This window comes from Drosophila novamexicana, unplaced genomic scaffold, assembly GCF_003285875.2.
Source record: "Drosophila novamexicana strain 15010-1031.04,08,12 unplaced genomic scaffold, DnovRS2.1 tig00000193-arrow-pilon, whole genome shotgun sequence".
Classification (NCBI taxonomy): Eukaryota; Metazoa; Arthropoda; class Insecta; order Diptera; family Drosophilidae; genus Drosophila; species Drosophila novamexicana.
The window spans coordinates 2423024-2449294 of record NW_020824787.1 but is presented as its reverse complement, the minus strand read 5'-3'; the positions used below and the strand labels follow the sequence as shown (position 1 = coordinate 2449294).

Genomic DNA, 26271 nt, shown 5'->3' with positions numbered 1-26271 from the left:
TTACCAGCTCAATGTGAAAAGTGAATTTGATATCTTTGGCCGCGTTACGAAACATACCTGCAAGAAAATGAAAATGAAATAGATAATTAGTATATGGTATTTACTTAATTATTTGCTAATTATATAATATGCCAAAGAGCTTTTAGATATATTGTAAAATATTTCAGATAAAGTCGAAATAAGTCTGACAAAATTTTTGAATAATACAGAAATGCAGATGGTTCAAAGAGTTGAGCTACAGAGACTCCTATAATATAATATTATTCAATTCTTAAAGAAAACAACTCAAATAGACTCCTTAAAAAACAGCTAAGTATTTAAACAGGCATAATTTGTATTTAATCAAAACTTAGCTCAAATATAACATTAACATATTTGAAAAAGTGTTTGAATATTACAAAATTTAGTATTTCAAGCCCAAGATATTAAATCAAATGTTGACGTAAATATTTCAGAAGTATTTAACTATTATGTTAGGTTCAAGATTTTAAGTCAAATTTTTAAATATAAAAATAAAAATTGTAGGCCTGAGATCTTGATTCAAATTGAAAAGTACATTTTTAAGTGTTTAAAAATGATAAAAGTATTTTTGATCCTGAGTCAATATTTTAAGTAAATATTTCGAAAGTGTTCAAATATTATAGAATTCTTAAGTTAAAGGTTCTTTAGACAAATTTTGAATAACATATTTCAAACAAGTTGAAATATTCAGAAAAAAATACTTTATTGAGTGAAATTTTGAATTAAGTATTTTGGGCTTAAGTCAACATTTTTGAAATGAGTTTAAATACAAATGAATTAGGAATTTCAGGGTTAAGCCCATCATCATCATTTACTTTCGAGTTACGCTCACCAGAGTCTTTCAACTTGCCCTTAAATGAGTATTTATCAACGTGTTTGAACCAATCTTGAATGAAGATCATTTTTAGTATGGTTCGGTATTATGCACTGAATTGCTTAAGCTCATTAGGCAAGGCGACATTAGAGTGCGACAACAACAAGAGGGGGCAACAATGAGTTTTGCTTGTTTTGTCATTTTACAACGAAACGTTTTTTTATCTTCACGCAACATTTGACAAGAGCAGCGCGCCCCCAAGTACAGGCCCCGCTCCCTACACCAAATCCCTAGCCCAGCGCAAAATCAAAAAGCAGCCACTGAATGGCAGCGCATTGTCTTTTTAGCATGTATATAGAAGAAGAGGACTATACATATATGCACTGGTATATATATAACAGTTATATATGTGTTAGGCTCGATGTGTAAACAGAGCTGGGGGCAAGCCTTTCAAGCGTCTCGCTTGCGGTTGAAGATGGCAAAAGGCAACCGCGAGGGACAAGGTTGCAAAAATATCAAATTTCCGAGCCGAGGGCCAGCCAAGCGGGCAGGATGAACTAATAATAAAAGGGATATATATATATACATGTATATGTGTGCTTGCGTGTGTGTGTGTGTGTGTAGCAGGGAGGCAGCACACGGGGGTTACATACGTTGCGCATACGCCACGTAGCACACACACGGCTAACAATTAAGCGACCTCATTTGCACAGCGCAAACCACAACAAAAACTGAAACAACAACAACAACAACAACAACAACAACAACAACAACAACAACAACAACAACAACAACAACAACAACAACAACTTGGGAGACATTTAGACGCTTTGAGTGACAGCTGCACTTAAAGAGCAAAAAAATAAAGCAAAATGCAGAAAATAAGAAGAAGCAGAACAGCAACAACAACAAAAACCCAGAAAGAACAGTTATCTTTGGCCAGACGAACATAAAATACCCTTGCAGGCACATGTGACAGATGCACAACATAATACTATATGATATGTGACACACTCCGAGTTTTTCGAACTGTCCAAGTGTATGGAATATATAAAGGTGGGGCTAGGTTAGGTTACGAGGAGAAATACGTCATGGAATCCATTAAATTTTGGGACCAAAAATATTTTAAAATAAAAATAAAATAAGGAAAAGCCAAATTTATTAGCTGTAATACTGAAATACATAGAAAATATATATATAGAAAAAAATATATAAAAATAGATATGAAATTATGTAGTTAAAAATAAATGATATAAACATAAATATATACAAATATATGTTTAAAAATTAAAATATAAAAATATATGTATAAAAAAAGATATATATAAATTTATATATCGAAAAATATGAACAATCACATCAAAAACTATATATAAAAATATATACATATAAATATCTTATGAAATATAGCAGTCCGATTTTTTTCCATGAACAATACCAAGCCGATCAAGATATATCTCAAGAAGATATATTCAAACCAATTTTTCTTATATCTTTTAGAGATCTTTAAACAGCAAAGTTCTCTATTCCCAAGCTATTTCTATGTATATGATATGGTAGTCCAATATTTGTAGAGCTTAGACAGCATATTACGAGCATAAAAACAATTAAATTGAGCCTGGTTTTGCCGCAGAAACTCAATATTTCGACTGATAATTTCCACGTGAGTTTATTTGATATAGTATTCCGATTATTCCAAGATTTCAGTTCAAAAACGCTCAGATCATAGTTAAGTCCACATTTGGAGAGCTTGGAATTATTCCCGACCTATCTTGGCTAAGGCAACTATAAGATATACCAATTACATCTGGCCAACTATGCATCTATAAATCTGATCAGTTACATATATATTTTATTGTTACAAATTTGTTGACATATTTCCAATACACTGCCAATATTAGAGTATCAGAAAAGTTGCAATGAAGATGGAGGCGAGCGACGACGTTGACAGTTCACGAACTCAACATTCGCTGAGCTCATTCTTGAGATACAGATACAGCAGCAAAGATACGCGATACGTTTGGCCAGCTGCAGCAGTAGCAACAATGAGAAACTAGTTGCAACTAGTGCAACTGCAACAACAACAACAACGACAACAACTAAGAAACGTTGCGAACTCGTTTGCTGTGGCAGAGCTGCCTGGGAAGGCGTTGCCCGAAGCTGCAACTGCAACAAATGTTGCACTCAGTGGGTGCACGAATGTGTGGGTGAGAGCTGCAACGGCGGCTGTGAGAAAGAATGCCACATAAAGCGGCCTTTAAGCTGTTGCTGCTGTAGCTGTAGCTGAGCAGCTGCCAGCACATTGTAAAAAGTATCTGATAGATACTTTTGATCGGCAGCCCGCATAAGCCGCCGCCTAACTAAGCGCAAAGCTCATTAAATTGATTGACTGCTGGCTGCTTTATGGGCCTGCAGCAGCTGCTCCGATTTCTGATTATGTGATATATACACATATATGTTTTGATTGCCCAGGAAAAACACGCAGACACACAAAGCATTTTCACAGAAATCCATTTCAAGCTGTTTCCACTTGAAATCCGATCGCACAGCGGGCGAATTAAGTGACACGAGATCGTCTTACAGAAGAACTTCTGCGCATCGGATTCTTCCTTTTAAATGCCAAACACAGTTGCAGTCGCTTTCCATCAAAGTTCTTCGCTCGAAAAACAATATATTGATATCATCAAGATATTTGTTTATTATTGTCTAAGCCCATGGCAAACATTTATGTCGACAGAAAAGTACACGGATTATGTATCAAAGGTTAGATATCCGAGACTAAACGAGATGGGGACATGAGATTTATACGAGTCTCATATGCAGTAAGAGCTTATTATAATTTCGCTCCATATTCTCTCATTTGCATATTATCGATAAATATCGATTACTGCGCATCGCATCGTGTTCTTCCTTTTAAATGCCAAACACAGTTGCATTCGTTTTCCATCAAAGTTCTTCGCTCGAAAAACAATATTGATATCATCAAGATATTTATTTGTTATTGTCTAAGTTGACGGTAAACATTTATGTCGACAGAAAAGAACATGAACTATTATTTTGCTTATGTATCAAGGTTTAATTCTCGCAAATTACGAGAGATGACGATTAAAATTAAAAAATTCTTTATAACATATCGCACATACTTTCGTGTACCATACGTAGAAAGAGCTTATTCACTCTCTTTCGCTATATTCTCCCATTTCGACTATATCGATATATATCGATTTTAAGACAATCGATTCTCTTATAGCTAGATGCACCAAATTTGGGATTTAGGTACTTTTAGAGTGTAAAAAGCTTCAAAATACTTCACAACTCGTATGGCATTGTTAGGGTGCATATTGCGTGCGACGCCGGGTAACTTCTCCTGTTTTTAATATTATTAATTTAATAAAATATTTTAATATAAATACTCTAGGTTCTGCATTTATTTGTTTGTGCCTGGCATCCCATTTAAGAAGCAATTTATTTCACACATTTTTATTTATATTCTATTTTTTTTTGTGGTTTTATTTCGTGGGGCATAAAAATGCAAAGTGCATGCAAATTGTAGACAAAAAAAACACACGCCCCTGCGCCCCACTCACAAGGGGGTGTGGCAGGCTAGACAGGCGGCAATAATTACAAAATCAAATTAGTTTGGCAATATGCAAAAATCAATAAAAAATCAAATCGAATAACAAATAAAAAGGCAAATAAATAACATTTGCTGTTGCGAGTTTATGGAGAATGTTGTGTTTGTTGTTGTTGTTGTTTATGATGGGGGAGGAGGGGGAGGGTGGGTGTCTCTCTCTCGGCACATATTGACGCGTCGCCTTGGAGACAATTTCCGGGTATCTAAATCGGTCGACGCGCCAGTTGAAATGACGTCTAAACGTGGAGGCAGCGCGGCCGCAGTCAACGTTAAGCCCACCCACAGCTAATACGATTTTTTGCACAGTGCACGATACACGGCAAAAAAAAAAGAAGCAGCACGGAGACTGTGGCTGATGTATGTGTATGAATCATTTCGCGCACATTTGACGGCAATTATGGCCCAAGTCAGATGACAACAAAAAAAATATTAACAAAAACAGAAACCGTCAAAAGATTTGAACTCCATTTGCATAACTTAACCCACGTATTTGTTGCTGTTGTTGTTGTTGTTGTTGTTTTTTTGTTTCCTGAAGCGCGCATAAATCAAGGAAAAAGTCGGCAGGGGTTGGTTGCACAAGCCCGGCGAGAATTTATGGCGGAAAACAAAAAGCAACGTTTCATTCATTGAATGCAAATGCAGAGAGAGGAAAATACATATGCAAATGGGCACATCTATATATACATATATAGGATACCCTTATGTATATGTCTAACTGGGTGTGTGTGTGTGTGTGTGTGTGTGTGTGTGTGTGCAGCAGCTGCCTTGTCAAGAGTCTGCCCCGCGCCCCTCAACTCATTGAGTTTTGTGTTTTTCCTGCGCTTTTCTGTTGGCATGTTAGAAATGTTGCGGCAGACAACAAAAAATACATAAATAAAAACGTATAGAAAAAAAAATGGCATAAAAAACATATTTGAATGTCAAGTTAAAGATATGCAAAGGCAGCTTTAAGGACGCACACACACACACACATAGATACACACACACATGCGCACAGTTGGAGCTCCAGCTTCGAGCCGGCTAAATGCAATGCCTTTGTCTGCGCCTGCAGTTGCCCAGCATCATTATCAGCATGCCCCATCATCATTATCATCACGCTCAACATCATTATCATTATTAGTGCGATTTTGTGATTCATGCATTGTTGTAGATATTGTATCTTTAGCTGGACAGTTTTCTTTTATTATCATCATATTCAAGTGTGTGTGTGTGTGTGTGTGTCTGTCGAGGCATTGTTCTCTGGCCCGGCATGAAAGCGAAAGGCTTCGTGAACTGGACTTTAGCCTAGACAAACGCTTTATGCCACACAAGACAAGGGCTACAAGCGCAGGCAATGGGCAACTCACGCAAATGCAATTGTATCTCAAAGTGCTGAGTCAGCTGCAATCACCTGATATTTAGAGATGAGCGAGAACTGAATTCGTGTAAGTAAAGCAAAAACTAGATACTATAAATGGCAGCTATACGATAGTATCCCTGGACTCTGATTTGCTGGCGTTACTCTTGGCACAGCTTGACGCTTGTAATTCTCAAGCAGTTAAAGCTGCGAAAAGGTTCTTGAGATATTGATATAGTTACAAAGCTGCAGAACTTTTGGTGTGCACGGCTTTCTGTTTTTTCTTTAGCTAATATATTATATTATGCATATATTTTTAATGCAATTCTGCTTAAGTTTTATTCGTGACTTGCCTGACGCACACGCTCCACTCTAGAAGCCCCGGGCTTGGATTTTTCAGAAACTGAACACTCAATTTGACGCCGAGGGTCAGACAACGAGCATCCTGTCCAGAAGGGATACAAAAGGTGAGAGGGGGCAGAGGGGGGGATAGAGGCGCTCAGGATTTCTGCCCCAGTGGGCCGCGATGATTGGCCAACAAAAGTGAGGCTCAAGCACGAGTTGCTGCCACATTTGGAATTTGGAGGCGCTTTGGGCCTCCCCCCAAAGGCTTGCACAATATTCAATATTCAAAAGCGTGTGTGTGTGTGTAGGTGTGTGAGTGTGTGCTCCAAAAAGCAGCTACTTTTGAGTGCATTGAACTCGACTGCATGAAAAGGGGCCTAGGCAAGAGGCATGCGGGTCGCCTCCCAGTACGCCCTCAACTAATCAAAATCAATTAGCAATAGGGCGCGAATAGAGCTCTATTATGGATATATGTATACCCACACATCTATATAGAAATGGAGAGACGGGGAGGCCGAGGCAGAGGCAGAGCCAGCCTAGTACATGATGTTACGCTGATGACGAACCCAACGAACCACGTACTACAAAGTTGCCGCAGGGCACGTGATGTGGCTTTTAATTGACAGGTGAAATTTGCCATAGAGCCGGGAGCATTACGTACGACTGTTGTCTATTCAAATATATATATATATATATTATCATATTTTTTTTACAATTGCGGGATTTTTTATTATTAGAAGACAAAATAATTGTTATTTGTACTAGCGAGTGTCTGAAAATTTCTAACAAATACATTATTATTAAATCTTCGGCGTGCCAAAGATACCCTTTCTTTCTCGTTTTGCATAAATTTTGTATGTCAGCTAAATAAATAATTTATTTGGAAGTAAGATTTTTTTGTTGTTAAATAATCTCCTTTTTAATATCATCTATTTTTTAGGCTAAAAAGAAACTTCCTAAAGAAGTTGTTTTTATATTATTTTTATTTTGTATTGGAATAACGATTACTGTTCTCTGTCCTATATATGAATATATATATATATATATATATATATATATATATATATACCTATATAGAAATCATGACATAAACTTATGTCCATAAATAATTACACACTGCGATTATCTATCGAAATGGATCACAGCGGAAGTCCGCAGGGTGCGAGAGGTTGAATAGGGGCTGCAATAACAAAACACAAATAAATCAAAGCAATTTCACAGAATAATTACTTAAATTATTGTCAATTATTGCAATTGCAGTTACGGGGGCGTCACACGAGACGACTGCGTGTCATTGTTGCTGGAGTTCCACAATCGGAGAGGGGCATATTTATTGAACTGTTCAATAATTTAAGAAGCATTAAAAAATTAAAAGAAAAATTCCTTTAATTTCCTTTTAGAACTTCTTCCAATCAATTCCAAGCCATTTAAGGCCAGTTTTTGGTGGGTTGTGAACTCGGCTTAAATCAGGCTAAAACTTATTTCAAAATGGGTCGCATACAACGTTTGATTGTCTCAGATAGGGCTCTGATTCTGGTTTATGGCTAGCTATTAAAGATAATAACAAATACGCTATCAAATATCTAAAAGTTAGCTATTCAATGGCCACCAACTAGCTATGAAACAGGTATCCAATTGCTACAAAACAGCTATAAAATAGCTATGAAACAGCTATCAAATTGCTCTGAAACCGTATCAAATAGCTAGAATCAACTATTTAACAGCTAAAAGTCAACTATCGAATAGCTTTAAGAAAGAGTTATCAAAAGGCTTTACATCAGCTTTCAAATGGCTATGAAACAGCTTTAAAATAGCTATGAAACAGCTATCAAATTGCTCTGAAACCGTATCAAATAGCTAGAAACGACTATTAAACAGCTAAAAGTCAACTATGGAATTGCTTTAGGAAAGAGTTATAAAAAAAGTATACATCAGCTTTCAAAAAGCTTTACATCAGCTTTCAAATGGCTATGAAACAGCTTTAAAATAGCTATGAAACAGCTATCAAATTGCTCTGAAACCGTATCAAATAGCTAGAAACGACTATTAAACAGCTAAAAGTCAACTATCGAATAGCTTTAAGAAAGAGTTATCAAAAGGCTTTACATCAGCTTTCAAATGGCTATGAAACAGCTTTAAAATAGCTATGAAAACGCTATCAAATAGCTATAAAACCGCTATCAAATAGCTATAAAGCAGCTATCAAATAGCTATAAAACAGCTGACCAATTGCTAAATCTCAACTTTCTAATATCTTTCAGTAAAGCTACAAAATAGCTAAAATTCAACTATCTAATAACTGGACAACTATTAAACAGCTAAAACAGATTCAACAGTTAAAAATTAGCTTTGAAACAGCTATTAAATAGCTATGAAAATGCTATACAATTGATATGTAAGAGCTTTAAAACAGCTTTAAAATAGCTATAAAATAGTTTGAAAGCAGCTTTCAAATAGCTAAAAAAAAAAACAGCTAACAAATTATTTAATTATAATATAATTTCTGTTTAACATTTTTTAAACAGGGTATCTTCTAGCCAGCCACATGTTTGCGGCGTTTTTATTAACGTTGATTGTTGCAATTTTCGTTGCTCATCGCAGTATTTTATAATTGAACAAAATATAATAAACAATAAAAACGAGACGTGTGTTTTCATACGCTTTACGTAACAATTTTTGTTTCTTGTTTTCGGTTCGGTTCTGTTCTGTTCTGTTTGTGTGCACTTGTCAGCTGTTTGTGGAGCCCCCAAAGGGGCGTGGCAGCGTGTTAAATGAATTTTTAATTATTATTTTTAACTGCAACACGATAATTGCAAAGGCTGGAAAATTATAAAAATATAAAAAAAAAAAACAACGAAAACAAATGAAAATAAAACGAATTGAGTTGAATATAAAACGAGTGAATGCGATGAAACATGCAAAATGGTTGCACGCATCGAGAAAGAGCGAGAAAGAGAGAGAGAGAGCGAGAGAGAGAGAGAGAGAGAGAGAGAGAGAGAAAGAGAGAGAGAAAGAGAGAGAGAACGTGCAAGGCACATGTGTGTGCCTGGTACGACTGGGAAATATCCAGAGATAAATGAGTCAAAAGTCAAGCACACAAGTTGAATTCAAAATCAGTTGAAAGAATTACAGGGTAAAAACCCAAGAACTGAAAAAACTGAATAAAGAAAAGCTTTATACTAGACAATCTAGTATCTCTACTGACTCGACTGACTAATTGACTGAAATGAAGCTGAAATAATGAGCGTGGATGTTGAGAAGGGGTTTGCGGGCAATTCCACCCGCAAGTGTGGAAAAGTCGTGAAAGTCGTTTGTCCGATCGGTTTCAAACTTATTTTTGAAGACCTGAGAATTTATTTCACGGTTATACCTCCTAGTACATATATATAACTATTACATAAGCTTTTTTCTCGTAAACGTTTTTATTTAAGGCCAGTTTTCAATATATAAAATCGTATACCCTTCCGTATATAGACAGACTTTTCGTATGTTTCCACGTTATCTTCAAATGTCTATAAATTTTCGCATGTGCTCGTTTTTATTGCCATTTTCCCCCCAAATAGGTTTTCTCTTTTGCCTCTTGAGCTTAACTATGCCACATCTTGACATTTGGCGAATACTTGGCCCCGAAACAAATTCTCTGCCGGGGCTTTGATCTCTCCACTTGAGCGCTTTTGTTTCGCACGGGTTCAAGAAAACAAAAACAAGAAAATAAATTAAATAGCAAAAAAAAAAAAATAAACAACAAAAAACAAATGATAAAATAAAAATATATCCATTGGGTCTGGCTAATCTGGCCAAGAGCAGACGCGATTTACTTGTTCGGCTATTTATTTATTTATTATCACGAGGAGCCAGCATTAAGCGGCTGTTTCCTGCAGGGGTCGCAGCAGAGCCGAGCTATACATGGATAAAGAGGGGGTGGGGGGGCATTTGTATGCTGGTGCTGCTCATAAAGCAAAAGTCCAATTGATTAAAGTAACAAACAGAAGCACAGAGAAAGAGCGAGAGAGGGAGAGGCGCTGAGCCAGGCGGACTTTGTATTATACGAGTGTATGTGTGCGTGATTGCGTATGTGAGTGTGTGCATGACTCATTTGCAATTAAGCGACAAAAGGCAGCAGCAAACAGCGAGTTTCGCTCACGCACACACGCAAGCACGCACGCACACACGTACATACACATACACACACACACAAACATGCAAACATGAACAGAATTCAAGTGCCGCAAAAATGCCAGCATAAAAATAAAGTAAGCGCTGTGCCAAAAGAAGAAAACCTACAAAAGCAGCAGCGACAGCAGCGACCACAAAACCAAAACAGCGACGTCAAAGAGCAAGAGCGAGAGCGAGAGAGCGCGCGCGCAAATAAACGTACGTGTGTGTGTGCAAATTCAAATTGGCTCAGGCGAGCGATGACGCCGACGTTAGCGTCGACAGCGACTGATGTTTACACAACGTGCGGCGCGGCGTATTCGCAAGTTGCGCGCAAAACAGCAAAACAGCAAGCAGCAACAACAACAGCAACAATGAGTACAACGACGGCGACGACTATGACGGCGCGCTGCTTGTATATTTCTTTCTGCTTTTGCCTCTTTTTTCTGTAGTCGGCTCTAATTGAAAACAAGCAAAGACATGACTAGTATGTGTCTGTGTGTGTGTGCGAAAAAGAAGAAAAACAAGCAGGCAGCGCGCGTTTACAGCTGGCGCTGCTGACGCCTCTGCTTGTGCGGTTAGATGCGAAATTGTGTAGCGACGTGATGCAGCGTTGTCAAACTTCAACAGCACATTTGTCGCTGTAGCTTTGCAGCCGCAGCAGCAGCAGCCGTCGCAGCAGCAGAGCAGCTATAGTTGTTGTAGCGCTGGCTACACGAGACTGTATGCATGCATGTGTGTATGTGTATTTGTCTGTCTGGCTGCATATCTTTTGTATGCGTACGTGTGTGTGAGAGTGCTGTATCTTAGAAGCCATAGTTTGTGCGTTAATTATACAGGACACAAAGTCCTCGCCATGGCTAATTTATGCCTAGTTTAAATACCATTTTGTTTAAAGTGTTCGCGTGTGTGTGTGTGTATGCACCTGATCGCTGCTTAATGATAGCTAACACAACAGGCTACAAACCGGTTCGTCTTGACTGCAAACGTGACAGAGACACAACAACAAAAGCCAACATGACCAGCAACTGGTTTCATTGGTAACAGGTAATAATAACACATTCAGCTCTTTGGTATATTAATCGATTTGTTGCTGCCTCTGCCCGCTTTGGGCCATCCATGTTAATCTTTTGTCTCTGTTAGCACCTTTTGTCAACGTGAGTGTGTGTGTGTGTGAAGTCTGGCAACGTTGCGCTAAAATGTCCCCAACACATCTCGCTAGCACACACAGGCACACACACAGACACAGCTAGAGCCCTCAACTCGAGTGTGAAATTATTTGGGAATTTTCTAATTTCCCATACAAAATTGAGTTATCGCATCGCTGCCAGACAACGACGTCCACGTCGACGGCGACGGTGACGGCGACGTGAGCGTCAGCGTCAACTGCGGCATTGTCACGTTCCCTTCTACCGACAGCAAAACATATGGAATTACGAAACACAACTACAACAATGGGAAGACAATAACCAAAATGTGCATGGTGCAAAAAACAATAACAATGCAAATAATAATCAAATAATTGCACGACTTGCAAAACAAAAAGCTGTACTCAAAATACAACAACAACAACAACAACCGCTATGAGGCGTTCCTGAGCGTACTCATAGATACATTTGCACATGTAGCTCAAGCACAAAGGCAACAAATATTCAGATATTCAGTTTCAAGTCGGAAATATTTTTGCGCAATTTTCTCTTTCTTCTTCTTATCAACAAACAAAAACAACAATCGAGAGGAATTGAAAAATTAGTTGCGATAATTAAGCTCAAAGTCTCTCTCCCATGGTAGAAATAAATAATATAATACGAAACGAAAAGTAGAAAAAAAAAACAAAAACAAACACTTGCCATGTGGCATGAGTAACACACCATTTGTTATAACTTATAGTATAATTAAACGAGCAAGTAATTTAACTAAAAAACAACAACAACATTCGATGACTGCACAGCGCTATTGTTGGTTCATGTTCGGGCAGCTATATACGTAAATGAAATTATAATTATTAATAATAATTATTAAATTCCATTTTTGTACCCACTTGCCAAAAATTGAACTATATATATAACTCGACTGCCCGAGAATATATATTGCTCAAACATAGATAAGTACCTCGATTTGGTTTGCATCAAGAACATCTTTAAGAACTAAACAACTTTTGAAATTTTACAATATTTTTGAATGTGATTGCATTTGAAATACTTTGAAGTAAGCATATCCCAGATATTGACATTATAATATTCATATTTCTTCAGATATGTGTAACATTTTTGGGAACTAAAAATAAGTATTGAATTGATGGAACATTTAAAAGATAGTTTATTTTTGAAATACTTTTAACTTTATAGATATCATATTTTGCCTTTATAATACTTATATTTCTCCGGATAAATCAAAAATCGATTGTATTCGAAATCTATTCAATCGAATATATACCAAATTGAAACATTATAATATTCATATTTCTTCAGATATGTGTAACATCTATTGAATTGATACAAAATTTAAAAGACAATTTCTTTTCGAAATACTTTAAACTTTCAACTTTTTTTTGACTTTATAATACTTATATTTCTTCGGATAAATCAAAAATAGATTGTATTCGAAATCTTTTCATTATAATATTCATATTTCTTCAGATATATGCAACATCTTTAATAACTAAAAAAAGGCTTAAAATTATATAATATTTTCAGCAAATTGTTGCACTTGAAATACTTTCAACTAACCATATCCCAAGTTTAGGCATTATAATACATATATTTCCGCAGATATATGCACACATACATTCATATATATATCTGACTCAGTTTTTGAATATGACAAACATAACCTACGACAATTTCTTTGTCGATAAGCACATGCCTAGCCTTGTAAAGTATATATATAGAAAATAATAATTTATCATTTTTTAGACTTGTAAGAAATTCATAAGACAAAATTTTTTATAGTTTTCTGCATTAGAATCAAGAATCAAATATTCAGCATTAGAAACAAGTTTTTGTCATTTTCTTCAGCGAACCATCAATATTTGTTATTAATGTATATTATTATTATTTATATATATTATTATTATCAATATATATTATTACTATCAATATATATTATTATTATTAATGTATATTATTATTATTAATATATATTATTATTATCAATATCAAATATATTCATTATTATTGGAATAGATTATACTTCATTTTCATATTAAATATTATTCGAACTTCATTGCATTTGCGAATCGAGCAAAAGAAAAAAAACTGCAATTTTGAATGACTCAGCAACAGAAGCCCCTATATATAATATACAATATATAGAAATAGAATATATCAGATTAAAATAAATATATATATATGGAGAATAATACAAATGTAAGCAAGTCGAGTTGTTTTCCATTTTATATAACTTGAGTAAGGCCTGCGGCCGAAAGATAACAAGAGTTTACAATACTTTTCTTCTTTTTTTTCTTTAGGTGCTCGAAAATAGAAAATAGACCATAATGAAAAATGAAAGAAGAACAAAAAATGGAATTGTATCTGCGTGTGAGCGCAATTACAATATGCTCTCCCCGCTCGACTCGGGTCTATTCAGTTTAGTTCAGTTCAGTTCTATTCTATTCTATTTTATTCTATGTGGTACGCTTCGGTTCTCTATCTAATCTACTTTTTTGGCTTGCCCCACAGAACGCGACGTTGTCAATGCCAAAAGAACATTGAGAACAAAAACAATGCGACGACAACGAATAGATCGTAAATGTATATACGTATATGCATTAACAACAACAACAACAACAACAACAACAATTGAGAAAATTAAATGTAACATGACATTGAAACAAGACAAACGCAACAACAACAAAATCTGATACCTTTGTTATTGTTGTTTGTTGTATTTTGAACAATTTTCAAGATTTTCGCAAACACGAATTTTTATTTGAAAATAAAAACAACATCAAAAAAAGGGAAATAGTTGCTAAAGTAATAAAAACGAACGTATTACGTAAAAGAATCCTGCTTTAAAGTACTTGAACCCATTTTGAACTCTTGTAAACATTGTCGAAAACCACTTGAGAGCTGCCTCAGGCCAGCTAAACTATTAGATAATTGTGCTTTATTTGTTGTCGTCAGAACATTTGAAACTTGTTGGGTTAGTCTTTAGTTTACCTCAAGCAGAAATCACAACCTGTTCAAAAAACACCATATAAGCATTTAAATAAATACAAAACAGGAAGAAAGAAACTTTAACAATAAATAAGTTTAAAAATAAACTCGAAAAAAAGGCAAAAACTGAAAAATCTACAATAAAATCTTTTATATTAACTAAAAATTAGAAAAAGATAATAAAATATCATTTAAAATAATGAATATAATAATAAAAGTCTACAATAAAATAACTGTAAGTCGTAATTTTTTTAATGTATTTTATATTTAATTACACTTAATCCTTTTTGTAATAAATGTCGAAAAATAAAAAATACAGTAAAGTCTATGTGAATGCAAATTTAATACAATTTTTTTTTATAAATTTTTTTTTTATTTTTTAAAAAATTTTTTATTTTTTTTTTAATTTATTTTTTTGTTGTATTATTTTTTAATATATTATTTTTTTTTATTTATTTTTTTTTAATTTTTTTTTTCTAATTTTTTTTTTATTTATTTATTTTTTATTAATTTTTTTTATTTATTTTTATTTTTTTTTATTTCTTTTAGTAAAGTTATTTGTTAACAAAATGATAACAATAAAAAACAGATGTTTGGAAAATATCTAATTTTCTTATAAGCAACTGTTGACATTTTTGAAATTTTGCTTGCATTCTTTTTTAATTTCAAGTAGTCGAATAGCAGATACCCTGGCTGTGCAGCAAATAATTAAAAGACTTCGCGATATTGAAAATTCTTGCTTCAGTTTTTTTTTGATATGTGGAACAAGCTTAACATAGCCTGTTTCCATCTGTGTGCCATTTACAGGGTATTGCTTTGAGTTGTTTAAACAATATGATTGTATAAATTGCAGATAGCTAGCAAAATGGGAAAGCAAAATGTTGGCTCATGCGTCAGAGCTCACAGCTGGTTGTTTCATATTTTCGTTTGAAATGTATCCCGCAGATACAGATACAAATGGCTGTGGCTATAGCTAAAGTGTTGGTGCGTAATCTAGCTATGCACATTTTGGCCAGAAACCGATGTTGTTGTTGTTGTTGTTGTTGTTGTTGTTGTTGTTGTTGTTGTTGTTGTTGTTGTTGTTGTTGTTGTAGTTGTAATTGTTGTTGTTGTTGAGACTCTCTCAGCTGCGGTGCGCGGTTCATTGTCAATGTCAAAAAGCTGTCGACTGGTTTTTTACGTCTGTTGTTGTTGCTGTTGTTGTTGCTTTTGCCGATTGTCTTGTAATTAACCAACAACTAGCAATTGTTGTTGTTGTTGTTGTTGTTTGCGGTTGTTTTGTGCTGACATTGATGCGGGTTTAATGCACCGCCAGCCGCGCTCTCTATGAGCCGCTTTAATGACTTGGCTAGCAAAACATTTTTTGATTTTTTTGGCTAGAGCCGGCTAATGAAGCAATTAGGCGTCGACTTTTGCACTCAACAACAACAAGAATGTAAAAATGTGTAAAAAGGCAGCCAAAACTAAAGGAAACAAGTTAGCGATTGCGACACTCGAGCGTGCTTGCTACTAGATACCCTATAAACAGCGCAAAGCTGTCTTAACATGCAGTCAAACTTCCTGTGAACTTTTCTCTCTCTCACACACACGCAGAGATCGCAAGCTCTTTACGCAACAGCTGTGCTGCTTCTTCTTCTTCACGCAATTTGTAACATCAAGTAACTCCCAGCTGTATTGTCCAATTGTGCTACAACTTTCAGAGCTTACAAATGAACTTCAAGTGCGTGCATATACCAAAAATGTCAGCTATAGCTCTTGTAGTTTACAATCTGGCCTAAAGGGCAAGACAGTCTTCAAGTCTAACATTCTCGACATATGCCAAAAACCCAAGCTGAACATCGATATTTGTCTATTTTGAAAAGATATTCAAGAATGGATGTAGGATCTCTGAGAACCTAACGTTTGTTTAGACAGAATATGCATAAATCTGCTGACCAAACAATTAAGCCCCATTTTAAAGAGTTTGTTCAATGGGTACAGGGTATAATAAATAAATAAATAAAGATATATATATATATATATATAGGGAGAAGGCAGAAACAACAACGGCCACAGAACTTGTTTTGGCCAAGAGAACAACACAAATGAAAGGCAGACAGAGGCGTCTATGGCACACACACATACACACATAGAACGCGATTCTTATGGGCCCGAAAAAAAGAATGAAAAAAAAGAGCCAAATTGTGTACGAAATTACGTAATAACGCAAAATAGACGTCGACTGCGGCGGAGAGTGCCACATGTCCGTCTCGTGTCCAATGTCCGCCTCTCTCTCTCTCTTGGGCCGATTTTACTGTACACGCCGCCACAGTTGGCTAACACACACACACGGCACACACGGCACACACACAGGTAGCGGGCGCAGCAGCCCAAGAGATACGCACAGATGCGACGACAAGTCAAGGTAAAAAGTTACGCGTTTTTCGGCATGGCCACTTACGTATCCCCTGCACGAGATACTTGTGTATCTGACAGATACAAACGCACTGCCAGCCAGCTAAGCTGCATCTGCTCAAGATACTTTCGAGCTGGGCGTCGGGGGTGGGGTATGCAAGCCAACGCGTCACAGATCCCTCGGACGGATAAGCCCCAAACCCCGGCCAGTGGGCGCAGCGCACAGCAAGTAGCTCAAGACCCACGCGGCCACTCGAGATTTTCATTTCGTCGTCGTCGTGGTCGCAGCTTTGTGTCAACCGTTAGCTGAATTTAGGGCCTACGCATTAGCGCTGAGATACATTTTAGACACGCATCTCACTTATGCCACGCATGGAAAATTCCAGGTATCTGCAAGATACGCACAGCCAAACAGTAAAATACAAAATGTGCCAGCTTGCAGTTGTTTTCAATTCCAAGAGCATCAGATACATTTCCTTTTTTTATCAAAAAGCAGCTGCCACAAGAGAACTCTAGTAGGGAGATATCAGCTAGGCATTTCATTTGATAAACATAGAAAATAACTTTCTATATAACTTAGATATGTTCAAGGTATTATACTTAAGATATATACATATATGTATATAGGAAATGCGATAAGCTCATATAACTTGTCAGATACTTTAAAAGTTTTCATTCTGCACAAAGATTTTGTATCTTTTTCGTACTACTTTCTATATATATATATTAAAAAAGCCCAACTTTGTATTCATAATAGATTTCATAAGATTTCAGTTTCTCTCCAAAAACATCTTTTGCATCTTTCACTTTCTCTCATTTCCTTGTAAACCTTATTCTTCAGTTTCTCTTCGAATATCTATGAGTTTTCCCAGCTTTATTCGCTATTTTCTTTGTTTATCTTTTTAATAACAAGAATTCTGTTTACCAGGTTTTCTCTATGCCGGACAATATCTTCGAAACTTTTCCATATTTTCATTCAAACATATTTCAGCTAATTTTTGCTTATCCCTAAGAACTCTTAGATTTCCTAGCGCAATTCTCCTGAATAATTCTTTCGACTTTCTCACAAAGTTCACTTTAAACTGCACAAAAACTAACTATGAGATACAATAGTTATTTCTGGGCTCGCTTCTTCTTGAACATTTTCAGCTTTGGGCATTGATTCGATCTATCCAGAACTTACCTTTTTAATGTATCGCGTAGTTTCTGGCTATTGTTATTGTTATTATTGTTGTTGTTGTTGTTATTGTTATTGTTGTTGTTGTTGTTGGTGTTGTTGTTTTTGTTGCTGCTGCTACTATCCACGGCGATTTGTTGTTGTTGTTGCTGCGTAGTTTCGGCTAATTTTCCAAAACAAATGTTACGGCTGCTGTCGCGTACCATGTTTCGAGAACTCACGATCTATTGAGCATTTCTCTAATGCCGTCGCGGAGGCGCATAATTTTAAATGGGCGCGCTCCTCCCATTGAATGAATATCCCGTCGTCGTGTTTAGAGCTTGAGCTCTATATGGATTTGCTTTTGCTTTGCTAAATTTCTACTCGTTCTCACTCGCACATTTTCGAGATACTTTTTTTTCTCTCTCTTCTTCTTCCTTTTGCACTAGATCTCTTGATTGATTAATTTTTCAATAGATTGCTGCATTATTTATTTTTTCGCACACACAAGAGATGCACGCGATTGAATTATTATTTTCTTTTTTTTTCTTTTTAGTATGGGCTGCAAATAGATTGGAGGGGGGGAATTGAGTATGGGGTGGTGGTGGGGGGGTTTATATTTTGTTAGCATATTAAAAAATTATGAAATGAAAAACATTTATCGCTTTTAATTGAAGACACTTTTTGCACTTTTTTTTTTTTAACTTCAATTTGAGCACTTTTTTATGCAATTTTCATTTTCTTCATTTGATTGGGCGACAACAAAGCTTATGCCAATTTATGTTAATTTAGCACTAAAAATACACAAATGTTTTAATTTAATTTAACTAGAGAGCAATTTAAATTTATTGAAATTTCAATGGGGCGGTCAACAAGAATATGTATATATATATATACATATATGTGTGTACACATTGTATCTATGAGATACGCAAGATCTTTGCGCTCAATTTAAAAGCCAAGGCGCTGGACAGGGGCTGCATATAAGACTATCGCGTGTGTACACACACACACACACACACACACACACAGATACGTGTATATAAGCAATAGGGTCTGGGGTACTGTTCTGCAGCGCGCATTTCCTTTCTGGACAACAACAACAACAACGGCAACGACATAAGGTGGAAAATGCGAGCAGCGACGTCGACAGCACGTTATTATAATCCAGTCAACGTTACAAAAGCAGGCAGCCGGACCGGGGCCGGGACCGGGACCAGGTCCAAGAGAACCACAACGCCATCAATCCACAAACCGGCAAAAAAAAAAACAACAACAACAAAAATATAAGAAACAAAAAAAAAAGAAATCCAGCCTGAGCCAAGCCAAGCGGGGCGCATGTTAAAATTCCAAAAAGCAGGCAACATGGAAATACAAGAACAACATTCATGCTTTCTGCCCCGGCCGCTATCGAGCTGCTGCCAGCCTTTCGTTGATGGCGTGAAGTTTGGCAACGTTGTTGCCGCTGCTGCGCCTCTCTGTCTCACTCACTCTGGCTGACTAACGCGTTGCTCTCTCCCTGTCTTGTGCACGCTGCGTAGCGTATGTGTGTGCTGCTGTGAAGTTTGGCAACGTTGCCATTCGTGTGTTTGCTTATAATTGACGTTTGCACTGAACTGCTGCGCTGCTGCCGCTGCCAACGCTGTCTGACGTGGTTGTTATAGCTACTCACACACATACACATATATATATATATATATATATATATAGCGCAAAGTGGGGTGCCTGTTGTGTGAGCGAGATAGAAGAACAGGTTTTAATGGCCCGTTGTTGCTGCTTCAGCGCACACACGCATGCATACATACGTATGTATAAGAGTATGAGTGTGTGTATGTTATGTACTTTTATGTACATAAAGAATTTATAGCTGGTACTTTTTGTGCTGCTGCCTCTGCCTGGGCATGGCATGGAAAAACGAGTATCTTCTGTGAGTTTGTTTTTGCCGTTCGTCATTGTTGTTGTTGTCCGTCGCTGCTGCTGTGTATTTATAAATGGTTATGTAGTCATGTGTATATACAGTATGTTTACGTATGCATGTATGTGTGTATGTGAGAGTCGCGAGGGGTGCTTTGGGAACGCGCGTTGTTATTTCACGTTTTTCAGCCATTACGTACCCCGAGTAACCCGCTACCAACGTCGTAGATGACGACGTTGTGATATGGCCATGCATAAAATGTAGTTTTGTAGCTGCCATTGTATTTGCTGTTGTTGCCATTTGCTACGTTTTTGGGGCCCTTTGTACATTTTGGGGCGCAGCAGGAAATCACAACTACACGCAAAATGAAGCCCATAAAAATACTTTATGTGCATGTGTTTGTCTGTGTGCTAAACCTACATTATGTGTGTTTGTTTGCATGTGTGCGCTGCCTGTACAAAACGCGCAGCCGCTAGCGGGCGTTGAATGCTATCTCGCTTACACGCGCATACACACTGCTATCGCTCTTGCATTCGCACTCACACACACCGAGAGAGACCCCAGTTGGAGAGCTTATGGCGGCAGCCATTGCTGTAGCTGCCGCTGCTACTGCCGACGTCGTCGTTGGAGCTGCCAATCGATCGTGAAAGTTTTTTGGTGCTGCCTGGCTGTACTAAAACGCCGCTGCTGCGCATCAGTCGCTTTGCATGCCTGGTGGGGTGCGGTTCAAATCGCTATATAATTTTTGTTGTTGCTGCTACTGCTGTGGGCTTGCGCTTTTTTGCGCCTCTGTCGACGTGTGCAAAAATCTATACCAAAGAATTTGAAAATACACTTATAATCAAAAGAAAAGAAACCAGAATAACAACAACTAAACGAAACAAAATACATATTCTGTTCAAATTGTGCGTCTCTCTCTCGTCTCGTCTCGTCTGTCCCACAGTCCACCTTTTTTGCGTTTGTTCGATGCGTATTTTTGTCTTTCTACATAGCCCGGCGGCCATTTTGTTTTTGGCCATTTGAAAACGTATTTGGCTTAAATATTACAGCAACTACGACGTTTATGGCTAAACACTGTGACCATTTATAGATAGCATTTTGCAAAATCCCATTAAGAGGCTGCTTTGGCTAGAATTCGAATTTCATTAATATGCGAGCAGCTGCTGCTGCTGTCGCTGCCGCTGCTCGGGCAGAAGAAGCAACCAAACCAGTTTTCTGCTTATTCTTCTTCTTCGTCTTTTGTAGTCAGCGAACTATGCAGTCATTTTTGTAGCGCTGCTACGTGACCACACACCAACACACTTACAAATGCATACACATACACACACGCTACAGTTGTATAGTCGTGCGACGACCGCATTTGCAATGTTGTCTCAGAGGGGGGAAAAACAAGCAGGGCGGCATCGGATGCCACCACACGCCGCGACGCTTCCAACGCCCAACAACAATACAGAAAACTTTTGTAGTTTTTGTCGTACAACGTAGTTTCTACCAGCACACACACACACACCTTTACAGGCGCACGCGCACGCACACGAAACGGGTTAAATAAAGGTTTTTTTTTTGTTTTTACTGCATCCGGCAGCTCGCTCGCACTCACAGCCCATGATTGTTCCTCTCGCTTGCACGCGCGCGTTCTCGTTTCGTGCAGCTGAATCGATTTTTCAACGAGCGACAAACGACAACGTCTACGTCGACGTCGACGACGACGAGCGACAACGACGCTACAGCAAAACGCGACACGACAATTTCTCTCCATACTTAAGCGCCATCTCGCTTGCACGCACACACGCTAGCGCTTATTTGCGCGCTCGCTCTCACCACTGTATTTGCGTTGTTCGCTGTTGGGGCTCAAACACACATACACACATGCATACATATGCACAGGCAGCGCCATATTACTTTTCGTTGTTGTTTTTGCTACCAACTCGTTGAGGGGGAGCTGTCAGCCTGGATTTTTGCTACAACAATTTGAACGTCGCTGTCGCTGCTGTAGCCGCTGTTGGCGTCGCTGCCGTCGCTAGCTAATGCTGCTAGCGCCCGCCTCGTTATTTTTCAGCCCGTTGCACGTCATCCGTTCGCCTTATGTGCTTTGAATTTCTGATGAAATTCTTTGCTTTCGAGTTAATTGCTGTTGCTGCCGCTTCTGCGACGACGACGTCGGCAGCGACCGCAGCAGCAGCGCCCCTAGGCCCCAAACTGGAGCTGCCTCTGTCTCAATCGTTGTGCCATTTTTCTTTGTGCTGCGCAGCTTTGTAGATCGGCTCTAGAAAACCAGCGAATCGAGTCCTGGGCGTATGCACACATATGTACACACATTTGTATTATATATATACATATATATATATATATATACATCTATATATATTTGTATAGCTTTAGTTGTGCTCTTTGTTTAATTAGGGAAATTAGCATAAACTTTGTGAGGCCGCTTTTAAATTTAGTTTGGACTCTTTTTTAAACACTTGCTTTTATTTTTAAACACTTTGCAACACTTTTCATTTGCAATTGCCAATTCACCTCGTTATTATTATTTTCTTTATATATTATAAGACACTTTTCATTTTCATTCCAGTCGCTGATTTGTTTCCTTACCAATAGCGTTGAAGGCTGTAATGAAAGGAAATACAAAATCGTATTAGAATTCTCTTCAATTAATACTAAAACTGTGTAAAGCTCAAAATATTGAGTATTTTTTAGCTTATTTTGTACTCTGCTTTCTGGAAAGCAGCTGCCTTTCCAGTTTCTGTACTTACACCATTTCCAGTTGGCGATCGTCGCTTAATTTCAAACCGTTTTGGACTGTATTCGAAATTTGTGCATAATTTATATTTCAAAAACCTCCAAACGATCCCGTTTTAAAGTTCGATGCGATCACGAGCCGGGAGTCAAAATATTTTCATTATTTTCATTAATTCGCGTTTTTCACTTGGAATTTGGGCAATTTGGTGAATTCGATTCAACAACAAAAAACCCAACACAAATGCATATTTTTTTAATTTTGCGCAAAAAACAATAAAAAATTTATTTTTTTCAATTTTGTATTAGAATTATTTGTATTTAGATTGCATTTGAAATACTTTTTGGCTTTTCATTCAATTTGCTGCAGCGGCAGCTTTTACGTATTGTTTTTGTTTGTGTTTGATTGTATTTCTATTTGTATTTACTTTTGTTGTTGTATTTGTATTTGCATTTGTATTTGTGTAATTAATGCGTTTTCGCACATAAACACAATTGCCCACTCGCACACACATGCATAAACTTACGCACGTACTCACACACACGCACACAACACACAGGCGACACACTAGCGCGCGTACGCTCCGATGCCGCACACACTCTCACATATGCATTTACACAATTTGCATAAATAGAAGAGCCAGAGCCGTTTGCATGGAATCGCGACGTTTTGTATGGGGGGCGGGGGGCAGCAGGGGGGTGTGATTTGTGTTATTTAATTATCTTACGAATTATTTAAATATTTTTAAAATAATTTTTGCGTGTGTTCGGCGTCTTGAATATTATTAATTTTTGCTTGTAATTTAATTCAGTTTAATTACATATTTGCCGCGCGCGCAGCGACAACGAACCAACCACGACAAAAATTCAACTGAAACTGAAAGAATAAGCGAGTTGCCAGATTTGAATGAGTGAGGGCTGGCATTCGTGGACGTGTGGCAACGCCAGCATTTTTTAAGGGGCAGAAATTGTGCATTTCCCATATGAACAAGGTTGGCAGCTCTACCAGAGTGCTGTGGGTTATTGAATTTGTGACGTCAGGCGCCTTAGCCTCATATTATAAATATATGTTTGTGTTGTATAAGAAGAGGCATTATAACAGACCATATTACTATATTACGAAGTTAAAAGAAAAAATAGTTAACGATTATAACTGCACTGTAACTTGTGCTTATATTTAATTTAAAATGAATAATATATTATACTCGCCGATAAGACATTTGATTTTCAAAACAAAGCGGCACTTATGCGTACACTTTACAACACTTGCAGCGCTGCCAACCTTACGCATAGACAACTGATTGTCGGGTTGGCAGTAAACAAAAAACAATTACGATTATTAAAAATATTTATGCGGTGGCATTTGGTCTACTGCTGAGAATGAGCAATTTAAAGCAGGATCTAGATGAATATCTACTGCTGCAGAGCGATCAGAAAAAGAACTTCAATGTAAAGCTGCCGCAGATAAAGGTGCCAGGCCTGGCGCAGATCTTCTCGCGCACAAGCGAACCGCCCGAGGCAAACAGTTGGTTAAAGGACACCCAAGACTCCTGCTGCCCCAAGCTGGTGGGTGACGCATCCGACCGTATCATTCAATTGTTATTATTGTGCTTATAATTCCCGTTACAGTCACGTCTGCAGCGCATTGTTGGCTTTGTCGCCTGCCTGGGCATGGGCTGCCTGTGCATGACCCTATCCACGCTCTACATTCCGGTGCTGATGCTCAAGCCAAAGTTTGCGCTGCTCTTTACGCTCGGCAGCCTGTTCTTCATTCTCAGCTTTTGCTTTCTGATCGGCTTCCAGGCGTTCTTCAAGCAAATGTTCTCCAGGCCCCGTCTGGCCACCTCCATCTCGTACAGCGCCTGCCTCACGCTGACCCTGTACTTTGCGCTGGTGGCCAAGAGCACAGCATTTACGGTATTGTTTGCTGTGGCACAGATAATCACGCTGCTGTTCATGCTGCTGGGCATGGTGCCCGGCGGGGCGACAGGCCTCAAGTTCTTTGGCCAGCTCTTCAAGAGCAGCGTCTCCAGTTCGTCCAGTGCGCTGCCCGTCTAAATTGTGTACAATAATCATATATTTGAAATTATACAAATTATTTATTAATCGTTATGATAATGCAGAAATAAAACTTATTTGTGATACTAGGACTAGTCCTCTATTTCGCCCAGATACAGTGTCTTGTCGCTGGACCCGGACAGTATCAACGGTTCGCGCGGACTGAAATCCACATCGTTCACGCTGCCATTGTGCCCGGGCAGCTTGTACAGTATTCGCCGGGTGTTCACGTCCCAAACGTAGACATGACGATCGGCTGAGCCGGCGCTGATCTTGTCGCCGCCCGGTGCCCAGGCGCAGCGCAACAGATTCTTCTCAAAGTTATGCTGATGCCCCTGGAACACCTTGACGCAACGCTCACCCGGCGCATAGGCGCGGACATCCCACACGCGCAGCGTATTGTCCATGGCATTCGTGAGCACAAAGTCGCCCTCCGGCGACAGTGCGACGGCCGTTATGGTGTCCGTGTGTCCACGCAAATGATGTAGCACCTGCTGTTTGCGTATGTCCCAGATCTTGAGCTCATTGTCAATGCCGCCGCTGATGACCTGTTCGCTGGTATCGCCAAAGCAAACGGCCGTCAGCTGATAGGGTGATTCCAGCACGTGGGCCGCCTGCTTTTTGCGTGCATCCCAGATGCGTATGGTGCGATCATCGCTGCCGGAGCACAACAGCTGCTGGCCACGTCGTGATCCCTGCACGCTGTTCACAAAGTTCGAATGCCCCTTGAGACGCCGCACTCGCTGACCCGTCACAATGTCCCAAATGGCCAGCGTTTTGTCTGTGGAGCAGGTGAATATATGCGAGCCATCCGGCGTAAAATGCGCCTCCATGACGGCTCCGCTGTGCCCGGACATGGCCATAATGTTCTCACATTCCCCATACACCTGCCAGATATCTAAAGAACAAGAAGTTAGACCAGGAAACATCGGCGATGTGCTTTGCCAACTTACACAGCTGCCTATCGAAGCCCGAGGAGAGCAGCATCTCGCCCTCCGGATGGAATTCTGTGGTAAATATTTCGCCCTCATGTCCTTCCAGCTGCATGATGGGCGCTTGCAGATTGGAAGTGCGCCGCACGCCCTACAATTGTAAATAAGAGTAAGATGAACTAGCTATATCGAAGTTTTAATACCCTTTACAAGAATATCAGATGTGCCGAATATATCTATTCTATACAAACAAAAATTGTTTTTCCAACTATATGATATATGACATGCACATGTTATGGTTGGTGTCACACAGTTCGTAATAAAATTATGATACCCTCTCTGCAAGGGTATAATATAAGCCAACACCAAGCATGCTTCTTCTTCTTCAGCCAGCGACACGACGCTTGCTTACCGATTCGAGCAGTGCCTTGTCCCGATTTGTATAGGCCATAATGTCATTTTTGCTGCGCTTGGGCTCCTGCGCCAGCACCACGCTATTATTTGGACGTTTTGTGCCCATTTTATTTATAAATTTAACTAAACGTATGCGAGCAGATTTTCGGCCGCAAAAACAAATGCGAGTGCTGCCAACTCGCTTGCAGCTCAGTGTTGCAA

General features: G+C 38.4%; 3 protein-coding genes across 3 annotated transcripts in view; 1 reads left to right on the top strand and 2 right to left on the bottom strand.

Annotated features, from left to right (window-relative positions):
* LOC115759247 (protein split ends) overlaps positions 1-22924 on the bottom strand; it is a 77744-nt gene extending 54820 nt beyond the window's left edge. The window contains exons 1-3 of the mRNA XM_030700147.1: positions 22684-22924; positions 22523-22537; positions 18040-18574 (exon numbers count right to left, since the gene is read on the bottom strand). Of these exons, the coding sequence (XP_030556007.1) occupies positions 18040-18239 (200 nt within the window). The 5' untranslated portion in view covers positions 18240-18574; positions 22523-22537; positions 22684-22924. The remainder of the gene's footprint in view (positions 1-18039; positions 18575-22522; positions 22538-22683) is intronic.
* A 1056-nt stretch (positions 22925-23980) lies between these two features.
* On the top strand, positions 23981-24802 carry LOC115758952 (protein transport protein SFT2). Its single transcript, XM_030699751.1, has 2 exons — positions 23981-24232; positions 24296-24802. Exons 1-2 carry the CDS (start codon positions 24047-24049, stop codon positions 24722-24724), a joined length of 615 nt encoding a protein of 204 aa, XP_030555611.1. The 5' UTR covers positions 23981-24046; the 3' UTR covers positions 24725-24802.
* Positions 24744-26245, bottom strand: LOC115758951 (U5 small nuclear ribonucleoprotein 40 kDa protein). Its single transcript, XM_030699750.1, has 3 exons — positions 26069-26245; positions 25678-25807; positions 24744-25622 (listed from the first exon to the last, which is right to left on the bottom strand). The coding sequence occupies exons 1-3, from the start codon at positions 26174-26176 to the stop codon at positions 24817-24819; spliced, it is 1044 nt and encodes a 347-aa protein (XP_030555610.1). The 5' UTR covers positions 26177-26245; the 3' UTR covers positions 24744-24816.
* Between the last annotated feature and the right edge of the window lie 26 nt (positions 26246-26271).

What these genes read in the sequence shown, in the direction of transcription:
- LOC115758952 (XM_030699751.1), top strand. Translation starts at nt 24,047, where the DNA reads ATGAGCAATTTAAAGCAGGATCTAGATGAATATCTACTGCTGCAGAGC. An exon ending in ACTCCTGCTGCCCCAAGCTG is followed by an intron (nt 24,233 to 24,295) that starts GTGGGTGACGCA and finishes TTCCCGTTACAG; the next exon opens with TCACGTCTGCAGCGCATTGT.
- LOC115758951 (XM_030699750.1), bottom strand. Translation starts at nt 26,176, where the DNA reads ATGGGCACAAAACGTCCAAATAATAGCGTGGTGCTGGCGCAGGAGCCC. An exon ending in ACAAGGCACTGCTCGAATCG is followed by an intron (nt 25,808 to 26,068) that starts GTAAGCAAGCGT and finishes TTACAATTGTAG; the next exon opens with GGCGTGCGGCGCACTTCCAA. An exon ending in GGGCTTCGATAGGCAGCTGT is followed by an intron (nt 25,623 to 25,677) that starts GTAAGTTGGCAA and finishes CTTGTTCTTTAG; the next exon opens with ATATCTGGCAGGTGTATGGG.